The sequence below is a fragment of the Micropterus dolomieu genome, linkage group LG11, assembly GCF_021292245.1.
Source record: "Micropterus dolomieu isolate WLL.071019.BEF.003 ecotype Adirondacks linkage group LG11, ASM2129224v1, whole genome shotgun sequence".
Taxonomy (NCBI): Eukaryota; Metazoa; Chordata; class Actinopteri; order Centrarchiformes; family Centrarchidae; genus Micropterus; species Micropterus dolomieu.
Genome location: NC_060160.1, coordinates 12,441,720 through 12,461,658, shown reverse-complemented (window position 1 = coordinate 12,461,658; position 19,939 = coordinate 12,441,720). Strand labels below are relative to the sequence as shown.

Here is a 19,939-nt window from a genome sequence, read left to right as displayed (position 1 = left end):
TGGGAAAAGGCACTCACTACATTTAATGTGATCAAATAAATAAATTGTGCACAACAAATAGTCGTTCAACTTGTCACAGGTAATGGTCATGAAAAGATGAATGTTATTCAAATCAGGTTACAGGTTCCAGTGTGTGTGTAATTTAGCTTTAGAAATGCATGCAGTGCACGCTATGGATACATGGTAGGCATTGGGTAGTATTGCAAGTGCCTGTTTATAAAATGCAAACAAAGTTGAATGGTGATGAATGGTCATCTGACAAACATTTCATTGAGTAAACCTTTAGGAACTACAGTAAAACACATTTCAGTGTGGATATGATTGAAGCCAGAATGTTCTACTGAGTTTCAGAAAAGAAATGCAAAAAAAGAGATTATGTTCATATTTTACAATACACTGTAAAAACTCAACTCAAGTGCTCGGCCGATTTAAAAAGGAGTAAACAGGTGCAAACATGCTTGGTGAGTACAAAATCAAGAGCATCACATTCATTAATTAAAAAGTAATTTAAGTAGTCTCAAGACCTCTGTAATAAAGTGAATGTCATATACGAAAAAGAGTGTTTTTAACTTTGCTGACAATCTCATGGCCAAAGGTGATTAAATCAGTGTCTGTCAGGTGAATTCCAGCTCTGTGTTGATCCAAGAAGAAGAATTAGTGGCTTTTTTTCACCATAAATATGAATGAAAGACACATTTCATTTTATTTAAACAAAAAGATACATTATTACAGTTGTAATTTCAAGCTTTCAAGTTAGTTTATATCAGTTAACTGCTGTGGTTGTGTTTTAATAACCATGCACAATCAATGTGAGTAGTTTGTTTTTATGAGCTTTTAGCATGTTGTTGCTTATGCCCTAGGGCTACATCTTCCAAGCCACATACCTTGTAGGAATAATTGTCAGCTAGGTAAATGCTCGTATTGTCTATTGATCCAGCAGAAACACAACTTCCCGCCCATTCATTGAACGTAGTAGTCCTTTTGTAGCAGCCTGGCTGAGCTAAACATAGCCACCACAGTATGAGATGACAAAGTGGAGATCAATAATGTTTCTGAAGATGGATGACATGAAGCTAGCTCTTGGGATGTCCTGACATTATTAAAAAATAAGATTCAGCATTAACACACAGCCATTGCCCAAGTGTCTGGTACGCATTGTCAGGGCTGAAAGACAATGAGGCTGGAATGACAGATTCTGTAGAAATGAAAGTTCTTAAGTAGCCCACTCTACAGCAACATCAGATATGAGGTATTTTAACTACAGCCTCTTCTGTCACTTCAATTCATTCATTTTTGGCAACACATTTTCTTCCAATGGCAATGGCACAATGACTGAATTTCCTGGGAGCGGTTCCAATCTAAGCATAGGAAACAGAAAGGCACATTTCTTGACATCTCAAAGGACCATGCACTGTTTTTCGGTGTCTCTGTCTCTGTATCTTTCACTCTGTTTCGCTCTCTGTCTTTGTAGTGCTCTTCCATTCTATACCTAGTCGCTCTCTCTATCTTTGGCCTGTACTGGTGTGAACCCATTCAACTTAGTGCGCTCCTTTGCGTACTGTGACAGGTTTGTCAGACTAGTGTTTCCCTCTTTTCTTTCTCCGATCTCGTCATCTGGCTCTCCATCGCCTTCTTCTTCCGTCCTCTCCTCACCCAGCATGGCACTGCCATTGTTTATGCCTACACTTGACCGTCGCACATCTTCAGTAATGTTCCTCCGCAGCTCGCGGTTCTTGTTGCGTCTGGCCAGCTTGGTGAGGGATCCAAAGCGCAGGTTGAAGAGATTCTCCTCTGAGGAAGACGCTGTTTGCGGCGTTTGCTCACTCCCCTGATGATCGTACGGCTCACAGGCCCCCTTCAGCCTCAGGTTGTTGAGCTTGGTGTCGATGCTCTCCTGCGAGGAAGTCTTGAAACGGCCAGCATCCAGGCTGGTGAACAAGGCTCGCTTCTCTGGAGACAACATGTCCAGGGAGTGAGCCCGCTGCTCGAGGCCAAGCTGACGGCGCTCCATGCTGCGGATGGTGGCAGCCCGCTGGAGCTTATCATGGATCTCGACGCTCAGGCGCCGGCGTGTTTCACGGAACTCTGCTCGTACATTTGCCTTCCATTCAGCTGCATGAGCTTTAAACTCCCCAACCTGTGATGACAGTGCAGCAAGGATCAGATAGTTATTACAAGAGTATGTGGTACAATCTGCAAGACATTGTCACTGTGTTAAACTATTGTTTCTTAAATGCCCGATAAAATAATGTCTCAATCAGCTTCTCAGTATGAGTGATCAGGTTCTAAATGATAATGTCTTCTGCCAAAGCTGGAACAGTTTTGTTATTTCACATGAGAGATTTCCGTTTTTCTTACTAGTGTGAAGTGATGGCTCTGATGGTAGAAACTATTGATAACGACTATCAAATCCTAAAACTGATAAGCCCTGTATTGAACCCCTATACATCTTTTTCCATTCTAGAGGATCAATAGCAGCCTGTTACAGAACCTTTGATGAGCCCTAAGCAGCAATTAACAGGCAAAATTAGAGAGAAGCGGCAGAGGACGCAGCAGTGGAGTGAAATTTTATTTTCTACATTTCCAAAGCAATACTGAACAGTGTAATTGAATGAACCCTACCTCTTCTTTGGTCTTTTTAGACAGAACTCGGAGCCAGTCTCCAATCATGCTGAGGACGGCCGCAAAGTATGCCAAACCCACCAAGATCCAGAACCACACCAGAGGCTTGTACCACTTCATATAGTCGATCCTACGGTTTCCACCTGGTGGGGAAGGAAAAACACAAGTACGCTCAAAAATGAGTCATGATAATTTGACAAAATAGTCATCTCCATCATGGAAGAACAACCATCACTCTACCTGCCACATAGTCTCCTATCCCCACTGTGGTGAGAGTGATCACAACAAAGTAGATGGCCTCCAGTGTAGTCCATCCCTCGATGTGTTTAAAGATGACAGCAGGGATGGTGACAAAAACAATGCAGCCAGCCAGGATGAACAGGATGGTGGACGTCACTCTGATCTTAGTCTGGCTGATCTGTTTGTGTTTTTGCTGAGAAAACCAAATATTAGATGTTACTAATACAAGCAATTAAAAAAGATCAATAGAGTGAACAAAGGTTCAAAGGCACTGATACATGAGACCTGAGAACGGCTAAATATCCCATTATAAAAATGGCAAATGTGAATAAAAAAGAACTAAAACTACATTGTTGTCATTCACAACATCACTAAGACCTACAAAGCACTACAAGAGATAGATGAAAGAATAAGCAATACAATGTGATACTTGCAACTCACCCTGAATATCCTCTCAACTCTCAAGATGCTTTTCACAAAGATGGTCCCCAGCTGGTCCCCGATCCCCGCCAACAAGAAGCCAAAGAGAGGGATGCCAAATATGGCATAAAGGATGCAAAAGATTTTCCCGCCCTCTGTGCTTGGAGCTATGTTTCCATAACCTGTCAAAACAAGGAAAACATAAGGAAGATGAGAGAAGAAGAAAAAAAAAAGAGTGTAAGCAAGTGAAGAAACATGCCGTTAAAGAAGATAAAACGAGGAATGCAAAGAGAGGCCGTGAAGAAGAGGTGAAGAGGAGGCAAAGGAGTATTGCGAGTACGATTAGAAGCAAAAGAAGCAAATCAAGACTTTCTTATACAACATAATCAATTGAAGCGCTTATGTAATGTGTCTTAGTTCCCTTAGCAGGGGTCTGCAGTAAATAAGCTCCCAGACAACAATTAGGTTCCACTTAATGGAATTGCAATAAATGTACCCCTACAGTGACAGAGACTGACAGAGATAGACAGAGATGTCAGCGAGACAGGGGACAAAGCATACAGTTATTTTAATGTTGTGACTAGATTACATAACAAGCAACCCGTCAGTATCATGTTTACTTCTACTTCTTCCGTTGTCATGGTGTTTTTCTGATTTTCTGTCTCACATCAAGGACAGTTTTATCTTGAATTGTTTGCACATAAATTTATTATATATATACACTAATATATCTAAACTTATAGTTCTTGTATCCTACTTCTGATATTTAAAAATAATAAATCTGGAGAGTGAAGCAAATGAAGCCACTGAAAGACACCGTTCTGCAACATGTTAGGAAATGCCAACATTAATTAAAAACATGTTTGTCTTGTAAAATCGAGAACGCCTTTTAAGGGTTAAAAAGCATTTATAGACACCTTGACATAAAGTAAAACCACATCACCTATGCAGTGGCAGTGCCTGTTTTGTCAGCATACTCAATAATGTCGTTCACAGGTTGTTAAATCTTACAGTGCTTTGGCTTTGCATCATTTAGCACAAGCTCATGAGGGCAAAGGGATTTGTAAAACTCACCTGAGGGCAGCAATAAGAGTAAATGATTTGCAGAGCTTTACAGCAGTTTGTAATGAGAAAACACCTTTAATAAATTGAAAGGACAAAGCCCATCTTAAGCACTAATGCATTTTGATAAATTAAGGCCGTTAGTCTTGAATTTATAAGCTCATGTAGTTACTTGGTGAAGCATTTTGCTCATCACCAAATGTTGACAAGACCACCATTTTTATGTAAAGATCAAAATTCTTCGCTTTTTCTTTGTTACCAGGCCCCAAAGTTTTCAAAATTATTTAAATAAATAAGCAATTGTTAAAAAGATAATTACATTAATATTATTATTATTATTATAAATATGTATCTGAAACAACAATTTGTGAAAATAAATTAATAGATGTGTTTTTCATGAAAACGTGACATGAAATTAAACTTTTATTGCGGAAAAAATGCCATTGATTTTTAAAGAAAAGTGTCTATGATGAAATAAAAAATAATATCCAATTTAAACTCTGTTATTATGAAAATAAGAATGATTATTTATAAGTGGGTAGCTTTGTATTTGTTTTGGGGGAAAATTGTTTTGTGGGTGATAATTTAGGAAACCATCTATTTTTCATCTTTACATCACATTGGAATGAATCCTCCTCTCCTCACTGACTAACAGAAGTAGTCCGCATCCGTGGGGTCTGCAGCTGTCCGTGTCTGCGTCTGCTCCTGAGTTTATTTGAGGCTTAGAGTGACAGGGCAGTAGTAGACTTGAAATGCAATTTATGATTAACAGATGATTAACAAAACAAAGCATTTTCAGTTAATTCATTACAGCTAGACTGAAGCTTTTCCTTTTCATTCAGTCATACCTCTGTGATAATACCTTGTAAATTCTGTTGCGTCTGTTTATGTAGAGGAAGAATTTTTACATTTAATGTAAAGTTTTCCATAAGGCTTGTTGGAGATCATTTTTCTTTATGTGATTTGGTGCTTTAACCTATACCAATAAAACAGAAGACTAGAGGCACAACCAATTCTAATCCAATACACATATTCACAGCTGTTGTTCTGATGTTAGCTATATTATAAAGAGAGTATTGCTGTCTGGAGCTGGTGTGCTGGCTCTTGGACCGTCTTACCGTCTTGTCCTCTCTGCATATTAGCTTTACAGCTGCAACTGTTGTGACAGTGTTCTAGCCCACAACTAAGCTAAAGTTCTATATACATAACCTATATCATGGTATTTGTCATGGTATTGGATTTCTCCAGAATCACATACCCCTCCTTTAATTTTTCTTCAGAGATTGTCATAATTCATTCTGGGAATGTGTAAAAGTACAAACCAAAGTTGAAGGTAATGGGGGAAAAGTGTGTTAAAAATATAATACATCAGCATATAAAACTTTTTCAATGGCAGTTGTATTGACTGTCAACAAAAGCAGATTTAACTTTAACGAGTACTAAAGAGTGAATTATTTAAAACTTTACCTATGGTAGTGATGACAGTTCCAGCAAAGAAGAAAGCACTGCCCAGGTCCCAGTAACTGGAATTGTAGGATGTGTCTCCAATAGGACTCACTCCTGCACTCACAGCATCTATGGCATGCTGGAAAGAGCGAAAATGCTTACATTATAATGATTATGATTCTCAGTAACAGAGGAGTTCAGGGTCATGTGCATACCAGCTCAGCTGATGGCAACACAACACACGCGTGTCTCTTATGATTTCCCTATATAATGTCCTGATGGCTGGAAAAGAGTGATCACGTTAACCCATCTCCTGCCAACATTCATGTGTGACCCCTGGTTGTGTAACACTCGTGAGGTAATTGAGGATAGTACTTGATCTGAACCTGGAAGGTCACACTACCTGATAAAAGAGGAAAGAAGGAATGTCCTGAAAATGGGAGAGGGAGGGTGAAAGTGAATTCATTTTAGAGCCATCTTATGAAGCTATAATAACACAAGAAGTAGAGCTAAGTGGACGGAGTTACAATTAATTCAGTCAATTCAATAATACTGTATCTATTCCCAACATTTCTGGCTTGTGACCCCTTAAAATTAAGCGGTGTCTACTTGCAAATCCTCGTCACTAGATGCACACATTTGCTGCTTGTGACCAATTCAAGCAAAGTGTAATTTTCCTTGCTTTATTTGAGTAATAAAGATGTGAAATTATACAGTAACTCACAAAAGAAAAAGCACACATTTAAGAGAAGTAGGGGAAAAAATAAGCATAACGTAAGTAAATTTCGACAGAAAGTATTCTGCAATACAAGGGCACTGTTTTATTATGTGCATAAGAAAACATAATGTCACTACATGAAAACACAAACATCTAACATGAGATCTTTTCACATTATTCAGTGTGGAACTGTTTCTTCACTCAGCATTTTTACCCAATTTGCATGTTTTCACTGTTCCCACAAAGACTTTCACTTGCAGCAGAGTCACCTTTATCTCTCTTTTCTTCAGTGTCAACCTTTTCCTTTAGTCCCTCAGCTCTTCTTTATCCTCAGCTTGAAAAACATTAAGAAGCCACAATGCTCTGCATTTACTGCATCATTATTCTTATTGATTTCCTTCTGTTTTCCATTATGTAGCCACGAGAAGTTAATCTAGTTCTTTCTAAATTCTCTGTTTATGGGCATTTTATTTATCCGTGGAAATTTACAGTACGAATTTTGCATCTGGGCTCAAATAAACATTGATTCTGCTGACAAGAAAAGTCATTGTGAGGGATGCCTTTGGTAAGAAATAGCTCCACTGCATTTACCAACATTCCTGGTGGGATGTAACATACAGCTTCTTCATTCAGAGCAACCCCCAATCTATCCATGCAAGCTGTTAGTGAGATGCATGTGGATATAATAAAATATGTATCAACTCTCATGACATACATTTCAAAGCAGACAGAGTGGAGGACCACTCCTTCTACACACATAGCTGCACATGCCCGCTCATAATCTTGCATGTGATTACCTCAGCTCCATCAGTGCAGTGCCCTTAATGAGACAGATTTTTGTGTCTAAAATTAGCTAATTACATTAATGCTATTTCATAGGTTTTGGCAGAAACGGCAAAATCAATATTTTATAATAAACCCCAAATAATCTAATTTTGGCGTCAAGGGAGAGCTATTAATAGCATCACAATGTATCTGAATACTTTATGATAAGGTCTATTTTTGTCTCACACACACAGGCACAGCCAAGTTCACGCTACATTAGAGATGTGGAAAATCTTCCTTCTCCACATGCACATTTGAGGCGCTTTGAGGATATTGACTTTGATTTGTGTTGCAGAGTGTTAATTAGGACGACAAATGGTGTTTTTGTTTCGCACATGCTCTCCTCCAGTTTGACTGCACAGAAGAATCAACACGCAGAATTATTGCACACACACACAGAAACTTAATGGGCTCTTCGCTAATGCGCATTTTCATTTTCTACACTGCAGGGTCATTAGAGAGCAAGCTAACTCACTGCAGATCTTTATCCTCTCAGTGTGGCCTTTCTACTCCACAGCATGTGACGGCAGTGATCCAGCCAGCGGGGTGCATTAGGTTCTTCTTCACCCACCCTCACTGTGAGCTGGTGCCAAGCACTCTCCTCTGCAGCACTTGCACTATCATTAATATCCATAGCTTTAATCCGACCACCTTGAAGCATTAAAGCTGCACAAATAACCAAACAGGAAGACTCTGCTCCATCACAGATGAGGTAGATTTGCAGAGCTGTTTGTGTAGTGAGCACATATTCTTTCCATGAGTCTTAAGATAATATTGAGCACTGATAATGTACTACGATCCCTTATTTAAGTGAAAGTAGAATTACCTCAGTGGAAAAATACTCCATTACAAGTACTTTAAGAGCTCTATGTTGCATTCCACCACTGCATATACTGTTCAGTATCGCTTGTTGAGACATTTGAACACACAAGGGTTTGTTGATATTTATAGCATTTTCATTAGTTGCTGCACGTTAGGTAGACACCTAAGAGCCTATTTGCAATTAGTCACTGTAGAATTTTCAAAAAAGGAGCCCAACTTTGTTAATAGTTCTCACAAACAACTGTAAATCCATGTGATCTTTAAAAATCCATCATGTAATTCATGCTATAAAAAAACCATGACGACGGTGGTTGCGTATCCTGACGTAGTTTTACTGCAGGTAGTTAAGTGTTTATGAAAGTTTTTGCAGATAAGTGACTCATCAATAAACAAGGCTTGACTGGTGTCAATAATAGCGCGGCTTCACATCGTGCCACAGAGTGAGTCATACCAACGGCGCTAGGAAGGCCAATTAGGTCTGCTGTCTTTGTGGGCGCACAGTGGGTAGGTGGACTGCACAGATACTGAAGCAGACATGAGTGGGTTAATAGATGTGTATGGACACACACAAACATTAAACCAACACACGCTATGGTGCAAACCTTTACAAGTGCTGAAACACACACACAAATGCTGTATATCTACACCCACATGCTTCCTGAGGTTGCCATTTTTCTGTCATCTCCTAAGCCAAACAGTTTGACAACAGTGAGTCACCACTGCTGTGTCGCCACAGAGGATCTTTGTCTGAGTGACAGGCTTGACACAGCACGAACAGACCATTAACGGAACCTGTTAGAAGACCAGACAGACACTTCGATGGAGTACTTGTGAAGCAGCCTGAAGGCCTTTTCGTGAGACGGCAGGAAAATAATTGTGTTATATGTCAGTGTGGGCTCCACACATGGCATGATATTCGTTATTTCTGCAATGCTTAGAGTTTAAGTATCATCATAACTTAGTAGTGTGATAAATCAATCTTATTTCTCCTGAGAAATAGTTTGATATTTTGATTAAAACACTCATTCATTGTTAGCTAAGAAGGTTGATACCACTCTCACACCTGCACAGTAAATATGCAGCTACAGTCAGCAGCCAGTTAGCTTAGCTTAGCATAAAGACTGGAAACAGAAGGAAACAGCTGGATCTGTCAAAGCTAAAAAAATCCACCTACCAGCATTTCTAAAGCTCATGATGAAAAAGTTATATCTCATTTGTTTGATCTTTACATAAAAAGTAGTTCATTCCTCCCGGGCCAAAATATTTACTCGCAGATAAACAACAACTTATAATTTTTACATGTTGTTTATTGTGTGAATGAAACAAACAAGATATATGTATAATATATGTTAATTTGTGAGTTTTAGATGTGCAAGTTGGTGGATTTCGTGATTTTTGGACTGTTTCCACTTGTTTCAAGTCTTTGTGCAAAGCTAAGCTAAGCAGCTGCTGGTGGTAGTTTTATATTAAGTGTATAGACGTGAGAGTGGAATATGAGTGAAGTGAATATGTCAACATATCAAACTATTCTTTTAATACATTAAATGTTACAGATTGCAAATGAGTTCTGGGAAATTTCAGACAGGCAAATACGCCTTAACTTTTCAGTTCTTGGTGAGACACATTGTCATACATTATCTCATGAATCTGATCATTTGTCCGAGAGACAGTCTTGTGCTGCTTTGCTAGTACTTCTGGCCTGTGCAATAAATAATAGATTCCCTCCAGACCCCAAGGACACCATGCTAGATGTTTTTATTTCCACACTTCTCCTTAAGAAATACTGTCATTGATTTTTTTTACAAACTAATGATAGCGCTTTTGTGGCTCAAAGGTTGAGCACTGCAAGGAAGAAGAAGGAAAATGGATGCTTCTCTGAGAAAGAATAGAAGAACAGAGATGGGTGTGGAGAAGGAGAGAGCGACAGATAGGCAGTCCAATATTCACTGGAGCAGTGTTGAAGAAGTTGACATCAAATTGAGCCATTCTAGCGGAAAGTGGAGCACACCAAATGCCGTGTGGTTGGTTCTCTCTTTGGGGTTATCTCAAGCTTAATAGAATCCAAGGAACTCACTAATAGGAATCTTGTTTTATTGTCTTCAGACTACATGAGAAAAACATGGAAAGCAAATTATTGCAAAAAGGGTCTTTTTGCTTTTTGCAGTGCTCTTCTGCTAGATCTGTTGTATTTCCATATGCTTTATGCACAATGCTGCTAATTAGGTACTCTGTTGCTAAAACGGAAAATAAAACAACCCATACTGACAGATTGTCCCTCTTTTTCTTGGTGAAATCTTCTGCAAAAGAGGGCTTAATTGATTTTTAGTCCCACTCTTTTCTATCACCACACTCCCTCACGAATCAAACTTTCCACTCATCCTACTGCATTGCTGACACGTCTCAAATCATTTTCCAATCCCGCTTCCAGTTTTACATGTCAGCTTGATGTAGTGACCTTAAGCGTTGACCCATAATTCTGGATGTGATATCAGAGAGCAGTGTGCCCTGTGTTATAAAGCAGCTGACACCGTAAAAAGACATAATAAATTGCACGGTTAAGTTGTGATGTGATGGGATTTTTTTTTTCACAATCTGCTTGTTATCTGGTCCAATTCACACAGGTAGTGGTAAAGAAGTGGTGCAGAAAAAGCATGCTTCAGGTCAGCATGAACCAACGTCTGTGTCACAGTATAAGAGTTGTAAGTCATGTTTTTAACAACAGGCTGTTTATATCCAGGATCATATTGGACTTTGATGGAGTGTCATGTAGATTATTAAGTATCAGAGGGTCACTCGGTTCCTGAAATCTTCCTGGATCATTCAAACCCTCAGGTTTTACTACATTCCCTGATAAACAGAAGATATAGAAGATGGTTTTGACAGAAAACTTTGCTTCAGATGTTTCTTAAAGTAAAGGCAACCGTTCTTCTGTAGTCGTGAGCTAGTTTCTCTATTTAAAGCATTACATTAATTCATTCAGCGCCTTACATTTGCTATACATGTCAGAGTTTGCATGTCTCTGGAGCGACTAGGGGTTGTGTCTTGCTCAGATACACAATGATGGATGGGTCACAGTGGGGGATTGAACCTGGGCCTCTCACACCAAAGGCAGGCATCTTATCCATTGCGCCATCACCACCCCGTGTGGGCATTGTTAAAGCCTCGCTCTGGAATTTCAATACACCTATTATTGAGGGTATAAGGCATTCAACAACTTAGTTTAAAGCTATTTCTCAAAACAACCAGCTATGCTATTGTAATACCATTGTTTACATATGAACCTGTACAGCATAAAGATCACAGAGACTGATTTTTCTATGAGGATAAACATCTTAGGACAAAGTGTTATTTGGCCTTTTCTACAAGATTACTTTAATGTACTGTTATGTAACATAAACCTGCATGTACTGTACAATGTGTTTGCCAACAGATGTGAAGTGTCACTTTTGAGAACTATGGGTAACTCTGTGGTGACCCTGAAGGTATATTGTGCCTCCTGCTAAAGAATGGATCTGCCTCTAAATCTGCTCCTGACATTTACCCATCAACCGTCAACAGCCAGGGGGCAAATAGTAGGGGGGGTGTCTTCTGATGATGCTTTAGTCATTATATGATCAATTTATTGGCTAATCAACAGAATCGTTAGAATCCTAATAACATTGTTATTAAAAATGTTGATAAATCAGCATTATTACTGCAATGGCAACACTATTTTAGTGAAAAACGTTCAATGTAACATTTAAAATTTGTAAAATCCCAATTGTGTGCCTTTGATTTAGAGTGTGGCTGAATCTAACCTACCCAAATTAAGGTGTTGAGTGCACCGTAATAGAGAAGTAGAATCCAGAATACAAACTTAGAAAGAGAATGTAGTAGAGTTGACTGGACTGAAGCTGACAACAACAAAATCTAAAATCATTATTTAGCTCTAGCGTGTATCTGCAGCAACAGCAACTAAACTGCTCCAAGTAAGCGTTCACACCTTGGGAAAAGTAAATGTGACAAAATGGTCTCAACAGTCCACTTACAAGTCTATTGAACTGGCACAGGCGTCGTCATCATATTAAGTATAGGTCCACTTATTGTCCCGTGGCTGACATTACACACCTCAGCCATGTGATGAACCCTGAGCAGTTCCATTTACTAATGAAGACTCTTAGCTGGTAAAGGGACCTTTACACCTGCAATAACTGATTTGTTTTGGCTACTTGGGAGCAGCGGAAAGATGCTGCGAACATATCATTGGCACAGCAGATAAGGATCAGTGCTGTCATTTCATCACTGGGAGTCTAGTTCTGTCCAATATTCATACACTTTAACTCCAATTTTTGTTCTATACAAACTCCTGGGGGAAATATTTGGTTATTTAGCTGCTCCATTATGTTCACCTGTGTATGTCTACTGTTCGGTTCTGAGTAGTGTACAGTGGGATTATTAAAGCTGTTTCACTAAAAACAGCTGCGTGTTGCACCGAATAATGACTTTATTAGAGCAGTGACAGTGAACCCAAACAGTAAAGTCGTGGGCCGGACAGTCAAACACTATAAAGCTCTGTAAAGCAGAGGAAAGCTGGGGATTCAGGTGATAATTCCCTGAAGTTTCACTATTAGCGACCCTTTTTCACATTGTTTTCACATTATCATTTCATACATTGTTATTATAAAAGGATCAATAATAGCCACTTTAAGTTGAGTTTGTCATAAATACAATCATGTTGAAATGAAAATGAAATCAGAACTGTTCTAAATGAGTTCACTAAAAAGTCACACTTTAACTCACTATTTAAGTATATTGTGATTTATTAAAACAAACAAGACAAATGTTGTCATGTATATGTTGTTTTATGTGGACTTGAGCGATGACTCTGTTGATGGACAGAGGCTTTGCTGAAGGACAATCTGGACATAAAAGGAAGCTTTTCAAGATCATGTGACAAGCTAATGAAACCTAAATTAATTACCCCTAACCCCTAATTACCCCTGAAAGTAATCATTTCTTTTTTCTTATCTCACTACCCTCTTACAAATTGATCTGTTGGAAATGAATAGATTCGCCAAATACCATTTACTATTCCAAATACTTAGCAGCTGGAAGGAGAAAACCATAGAAATGTGGATATCATGTCTCACTTTATCTAAAAACTCCAAAAACTCCACTTTCAGACACTCACCTTGATGAGTGCCTCCAGCTCATCAGGAGTAACACAGGGGTGTCTCGCCAGGAATGAAGCCTTCTCCAGAGTGATACTGGTCTTCTGGTTGCTCTCAAACGGCTGCTCCAGTGCATTGAATGCCAGGCCTCCACAAACCAGGTAGAGAACGACCACGATGAACACTGCCAGCACCGTCTTCCACTTCATCACTGAGTGGAGTGCGGCAGCCATGCCGTCACAGCTGGCATCCATGCTGGCCACTACGCTGGCTGAGCGGGAGGAGATGGACAGGCGTGGCAGCGGACTGTGACCACTGGCCTTAGGGTCACAGCTCATGGGGTTCTGCATGGTGGCCACACTGGCCTGGACTAGACTGGACTTCACCATGCCAGGCTGGACCTTTTTGGGAGGGACCAAGTTGGTCTGGACCGCCACTAGGAAAAGAGAGGTGAGGAAACAAGATTAATTTATGTTTAGTTTACCCTTGTGTTGGAGGTTACCAATCCTGAAACAGCAATTCTATCTTCTAAAAGTGATTCAGATGATTTCAGGCAAATACAAATTCACAGACTGTTGTAACAGTTGGCTCAAGGCCGTGAATCTGTTACAGAGTGGATATTGAAAAATGTGAGTTTAAGTGACTTGGAAATGATCAGGACATTTTGGTGCCAGATCCATATGTTTTTCCTTTGTACTGGTCTGTGTTAACCAGTCTGTTGCATTAATAAGAAAATAAATTACTGTATTTTTTCCCACCTTAATCTTTCATGTGCTTACAGTATATGTCTAAAACAGCTAAAAGAGACACAAGTTTACAAACAATTTTTGATTCCAAAGGACTTGAGTCAAAAAAAGAATGAAGCAACTTCTCAATATTCTGAGAAATCGTCAGGTACAGATGTATCAAAAATGATAATATACCTCTGTACATAAGGCAGTAAATTGTACTTTTTCTTAATATAATAAAGTAAATAATTTTAAAGGGAGTGATTTACAGTAATCAGAAATCACTTTACAGGTTTGGTCTGAGCACAAGAAAGACATGCATTTGTTTTGCACTCCGAACACATAAATACAAGATCATCACAGCCATCGAAACTCTATAGCCTCCTGTATGAAGCATTAAAAAGTGATTTCATTCCATTACACTGAGCTAATACTGTAAAGGGCACTTCCCAAAGCCGACACTCAAAGCTATCAGCAAAAATGCCTGTTATCCAGCCTACAGCTGTGTCAAAGCCGGGCTGCAGCAGGACTCTCTGTCATCTCAACATGCCATACTGAGAATTTGTTCTTGGTTCTACTCATGAAAGTCCTGTGAAATGGAGACTCAGAAGTCCACAGCTACTGCTTTAATTACTTATGCACAAAACCTCATCATTAAATAACTGTTATGAATGAAAAATCTGAAGAATCATTCTGAATTAGGGGTTACAATTAATATGATTGTCTGAAGATTGCATGTATGTATATACACAATAAGGCAGAATAAAAAAATACAAAACATTGGGAAATATTTAAAACACACACCAAACCCTTACAGTATAGCTAGGTCAAGGTGAAAATTGAGTTACCCGCTTTGCTGAGAAACACGATAAAATCTTTCTAATAGACTGTAAGAGAGGCATACGTGCCATTTTCAGTCAATGGCTTCTGGATGGGTTATATAATAACACATGTGTGCTGCAGTAGGTCAACCAAGTGGCAAGCTGCACCTTGGAGGCAGCCAAATTCAGATTCCTTTAATGTGTATAAAGCGTCGTATATGAGCTATTCAGAGCTCAGGCCTTCACCCGTGACGCCCCCTCCTCTTTCATCATGGTGTGCCTCATGGCCATGGGAGGAGCCTGTTGTCTACAATGATGCATCTCTGTAGGAGAAATTGATTTTTTGAGGGAGGCACTCTTTTCTTTAATGGGATAGTATCACTTACAGGATAGGTAAAATGTATGCACTCACACACACACACACCCTATACTGATGAGTCAAGGACGTCCAGGAATTGTCTCATTCTCTGATCAAGGAGCTGTTAATCTTGTTAGTTAATCCCTGTGTCATGTTATCAATAACAACAAAGTGACATCACAAGCTTGGGAAGGTGCAAAACTGCCACTTTCAATTCACAGTATATGCCTTTAAGGGTGGTGGCTGGCTATATTTAGAACATGAGATGAATTAGAAAATTAAGAGGTGAAGCAGCAGAAACACTGTGACCCTACATGATTATCTCCTGTTGGTGCTGTCATTTTGATGGATGCAGTTGAACATCTTCTGGTAAATGAATTGCAAATTGGCCCAAGTCCATGACTAGTCTTAGTAAGACAATAATTGCTTTGCATCTCATCTTGTGAGTGAGTGTGACTGCTCTATGCAGCAGGGCAGAGGCAGCTATATATACACTGAAGGGCAGTCCAGAAAGTTGTATCTCATTGACTTTAGTGCAGCTAAGTGATTAAAGAAACTACAACACTCATAAGTTTATCTATATACACACCATCCAAAGACATGTAGGTAGGTTAATTGGTGACTCTAAATTGCCCTCAGGCGTGAATGTGAGTGTGTATGGTTGTTTGTCTCTGTCAGCCCTGTGATAAACTGGCATAAACTGTCTCCAACCCCCCACGACCCCGTACGGATAAGCGGTTATGGATGGATAGATGGATGGATGGATATATATGTGCAAAACCAAGACTGTGATGAACAACAATTTGGTTTGCGTTTTAAATTTCTGAGGCTTTGGCATTAATCTAAAATATTTTTCAAACAACTGAATATGCTTCATATTGATTTTTGCAAATTAAATAAGCCTGAGTGGAAAGCGTTTTTATCTGATGCTACCTGATACTCTCTCTCTCTCTCTCTCTCTCTCTCTCTCTCTCTCTCTCTCTCTCAGGCCTCACTCTCTGTCTCCAGCATGTCTGGCCAAAGCAGAGGAAATGTTCAACAGGATTCTGGTCTATAAAAGAAGATGATCCTCAATTCATCCAAAAGAATGGGAAAAGTATGTGAATAATGATGAGAATTTTGATGATGGCAATGAAGCGTTGCATCAACCATTTACCACTTTTAATGGATCACAGTTGTGGTGGGATTCTTGGATATGTGTCATTTACACTGGGGACACTGGGGACATGTCCCCACTACTTTTTAAAATTGCTGATTTTGTCCCCATCACTTTTTGAATGGATTTGTTAAAATGTTAATGAAAAATAGCTTGCAACAAGATATGTTAAATAAACAATAAGAAAACATGCAATGCAATTTAAATCTAGAAGAAACACATGTGCATTGTCCAAGAAAGTAACTTAAGCAACAACAAAAAGCTACTGATTACTGCATTATATTCCATTATATTTTTAGATTTTGATTCACCTGCCACTTGAATTTTGTGTTTCCCTTCATATAAATAAAGACATCTATCACCATAAATTGGTGCTGAAAATGTATCCAGAATGCAGTAAATTAAGAGTTTAAGGCTCAAAATCTTCCGGAGGGAGGACCCGCAGACCCCCCACTCATATATTTCAGCATCAAATATTTCTTCAAAATAGTATTAAAATATCTTCTCGTCTTGTTCTCGTGACCAAAGTCTTTCATCACAGACCTAATCTCTGACCTTTTGTCCCCACCACAACACAAAGTGAAGCCCTTGGATTCTTGAAACAATCAGTCAGTCAACATTTCAGCCTGTCAGCTTCATATTAGACCTACCTGTATAAAAGCATTAGTCACCCACTGATGAACAAAATGCTAAACTAAGTCTAGTAATAGTAAACATGAGAGCAGATTTTGGGTTGGCTCAGGTTGGCTCTTGGCCCAGCTATTCCCATGGCACTAGACAGGTTGTAGGCGTTTTACTCACCAGCTGAGCCTCAAAATCATGCATCAAGCCAGCCTGAATAACACCGGAATATGAAGGACGTCCGGCCAAGACAAATTTCACAATAAAACATTTTCTGGGAAAGTTGGAAAGAGCAGTCGTCTATCAATCTATCAACAGCAACATTTCATTTGAACAGAGCGTGAAGACCAAGCAAAATCCCCATTTTATTTTCTGTAAACCATATATGTTACAAAATGCACGGAGGAGGAGTCATAGGTATCTTATTTTCTGTAGCCTAAGATTAATTAGCCTACTTGGTAATTATCCACTGTATGTGACCTGCCATTTCTCTGAAAACAATGCATATAGTTAAGGATGGAAATTACAGTCTCATGCAGAGAATTTCCTGTGACAAGAGCTTTATATTTTTTGAGCAACAACTTTACATGCATTTATTTTGACAGTTTTATTTTTTCCGGTTTCACTCTGGTTATTCCTCCTAGCTTTCATTAGTTGAAGCACCGCTCCCAGCAGCGCCTTACGCAGATGAGCATAAGGAGGATGGATAAGAAATACCCCCAACCGCTTTGTCTTGTGTCCTTTTTGTTTTCACACAAGAGAAATATACACATAAATGAAAATACGAAGTGAAATAACAAAGAAATTAACAAGAAATGTCTGCTAAGCAGTTCAAGCAACAATGTAGCCTGGTGTGATTAATGTGTCTCAGGTATCTCCATGAGGTGTTGCCGAGATAAGGAGTACTGTTAAAATGTAAAAATCTAAAGTTATCAGACAATAAGAAAGCAGCATTTACCAACCTTGTTCAGGGTCCCAGTTAACTTGTTTCCCTGGGTTTTCTATTGGAAATTTCATCTCTATTTTTGTTCTCAGTCAAAACATAGGCGAATCTGTTCAGCACGATTATTTAAAAAAAGCCCACATAAAGATAGCCAGATCACGAGGATTTCTTCTTCCACGTCTTCGGCAAAGCATGTTTTGGTAGATGTGGGTGCGAATTGTACGGAGCAATAAACGCATTGCAAAACCGCATTGTCTGCCTCTGCTGTCCCCCCTCCTTTTTTTGTCTCCACCTCGCTTGGACTCGCGGTTTTCGCCTAACAGAGAGATACTTGTGAGATCCTTCACTGAGCTGTCGCACCAAACCACACACACCAGTGGTTCGGTCCAGAAACACAGCTGGAGTGCTTCCAAATAAGCAACTTCACCCACGCGTTACGCCCGTGTCCTGCAGTGAGAACAACGGGGGAAGGATGCTCTCCTCCCTTTCGTACCCAAAGCTCACAACTCCACCCGCGTTTTACTGTAACTAGCATAGCTGTAGAAATTGTACTTCTAGCTTTGCATCAGTTACAATTTCACACAATAAATTTTATAATCCGTTTTTTAATACTCACTCTTTTCCTGTTCTTGTTTCCCCCTCCCCAAATCAGAACGATCCTCTCATCATTTGGCAACCGGCGATGGAGCACATGGCGCAGGGCGGCGAGTCAGAGACGTTCACCAAATCAGCAGCAGACTTGTGAATGATTACATCATTCAAATGGATGGGAAACAGTGCATTATTGATGAACTTACCTAAAGATAGGTAACCTCCCCATCCCGTCAAATGAGATGATTAGAAATTTATAAACAGCTAGGCCAAATTATTCTCAGGAATTATTAAGTAGAATAAGTCTGTAGGCCTGTAGAAGGCGTGTAACACAAAACTTTTCTCTCATATTTTGATGATTTTGAGTCAAAACGTTCTACAGGTGTTGCAAGGTTGTGTTTGTTTTTGCATGTTTTTGTTCATTGGTCAAATCATTCAAGCGTAATTGACTAACCTTGATTAGTTTAATACGTTTTCCACCCTACCTTACAGGTAGACATTGGTTTCCATTCATTTCAATATAGCTACTATGTGAAACATGCATGAGAACTCCTTTTAATGTGGTCAAAATTATGTTTTGAACTGTAACTGTAATACAAGCTTCACTAGAGAATGCATCATACTGATAGGCCTACTAATTATTATTATAATGATAATTGCTTTACAACACACACACAAAATGAGCAGAATGCAATATGTTGATAATAAAAAAAAGAGGAAAACAAGACAACACAACAAAACTAAAGTTACTTAAATTTGACCAAAAACATAGGAATTGTAAAGTAAAATTGCTTTTTTTAAAGAAGGGATTGAACAGATGATATCAAATGGGCCAGCATTGAAAAAACAAAGAAACCCATGTATGCCTGGAAAGTAAAAACGCTTCAAAATATTCAATATATAATTTATTAATAGAAGACACTCATTATGCAGAACCATGGCAAGAGAGGACATGCACCTTGAGGGAAATTTAGAGTAAAATGAAAGTTGAATAGACACTTGACAAACACAGGTGTAACTAATAACATTAATAACTGCATTGGATTGCAATAATTTCAACCGAGCCATCATTAATGTTATCAGTTCCACCTGTGCTTTTCTTGCTGTGACAAGCTGTAAAATAAATCTGATTTATTTGGAAACGATGAAAAAAGTAGATCAAGATTCAAGATATACATTTATTCAGGTAGCAAAATGAAATTATAATGTTTTGGAGCAGAACAGGTTTAGGCTCAAACTGTAATGTTGTGCAATCAATTTGCCATACAATATCAATGCCAAGTAAAGATGTTCTCAGCTCATCATAATAGAAAATATTCCCCTGTTTTACTCCTGTATCTACAATGATAAGCCCACTGACGTTTACATGTCTTTAGCAGCATGAGAAATGGGGATATTTTTTGTCCTTTAATTTCA

The 19,939-nt window shown here is 39.0% G+C and overlaps 1 protein-coding gene across 2 annotated transcripts; it reads right to left on the bottom strand.

Annotated features, from left to right (window-relative positions):
- Window positions 1-684: 684 nt before the first annotated feature.
- Window positions 685-18,612, bottom strand: kcnk10b (potassium channel, subfamily K, member 10b). 2 transcript variants are annotated; one of them, XM_046062932.1, is made up of 7 exons: window positions 18,549-18,612; window positions 13,326-13,741; window positions 5,812-5,929; window positions 3,304-3,464; window positions 2,863-3,055; window positions 2,623-2,765; window positions 685-2,137 (listed from the first exon to the last, which is right to left on the bottom strand). In XM_046062932.1, coding segments are annotated over exons 1-7 (1,680 nt in total). In that variant the 5' UTR covers window positions 18,550-18,612; the 3' UTR covers window positions 685-1,489. The 2 variants fall into 2 exon arrangements, with proteins under 2 accessions (XP_045918888.1, XP_045918887.1); XM_046062931.1 differs by lacking the exon at window positions 18,549-18,612 and adding an exon at window positions 17,952-18,024.
- Window positions 18,613-19,939: the final 1,327 nt, after the last annotated feature.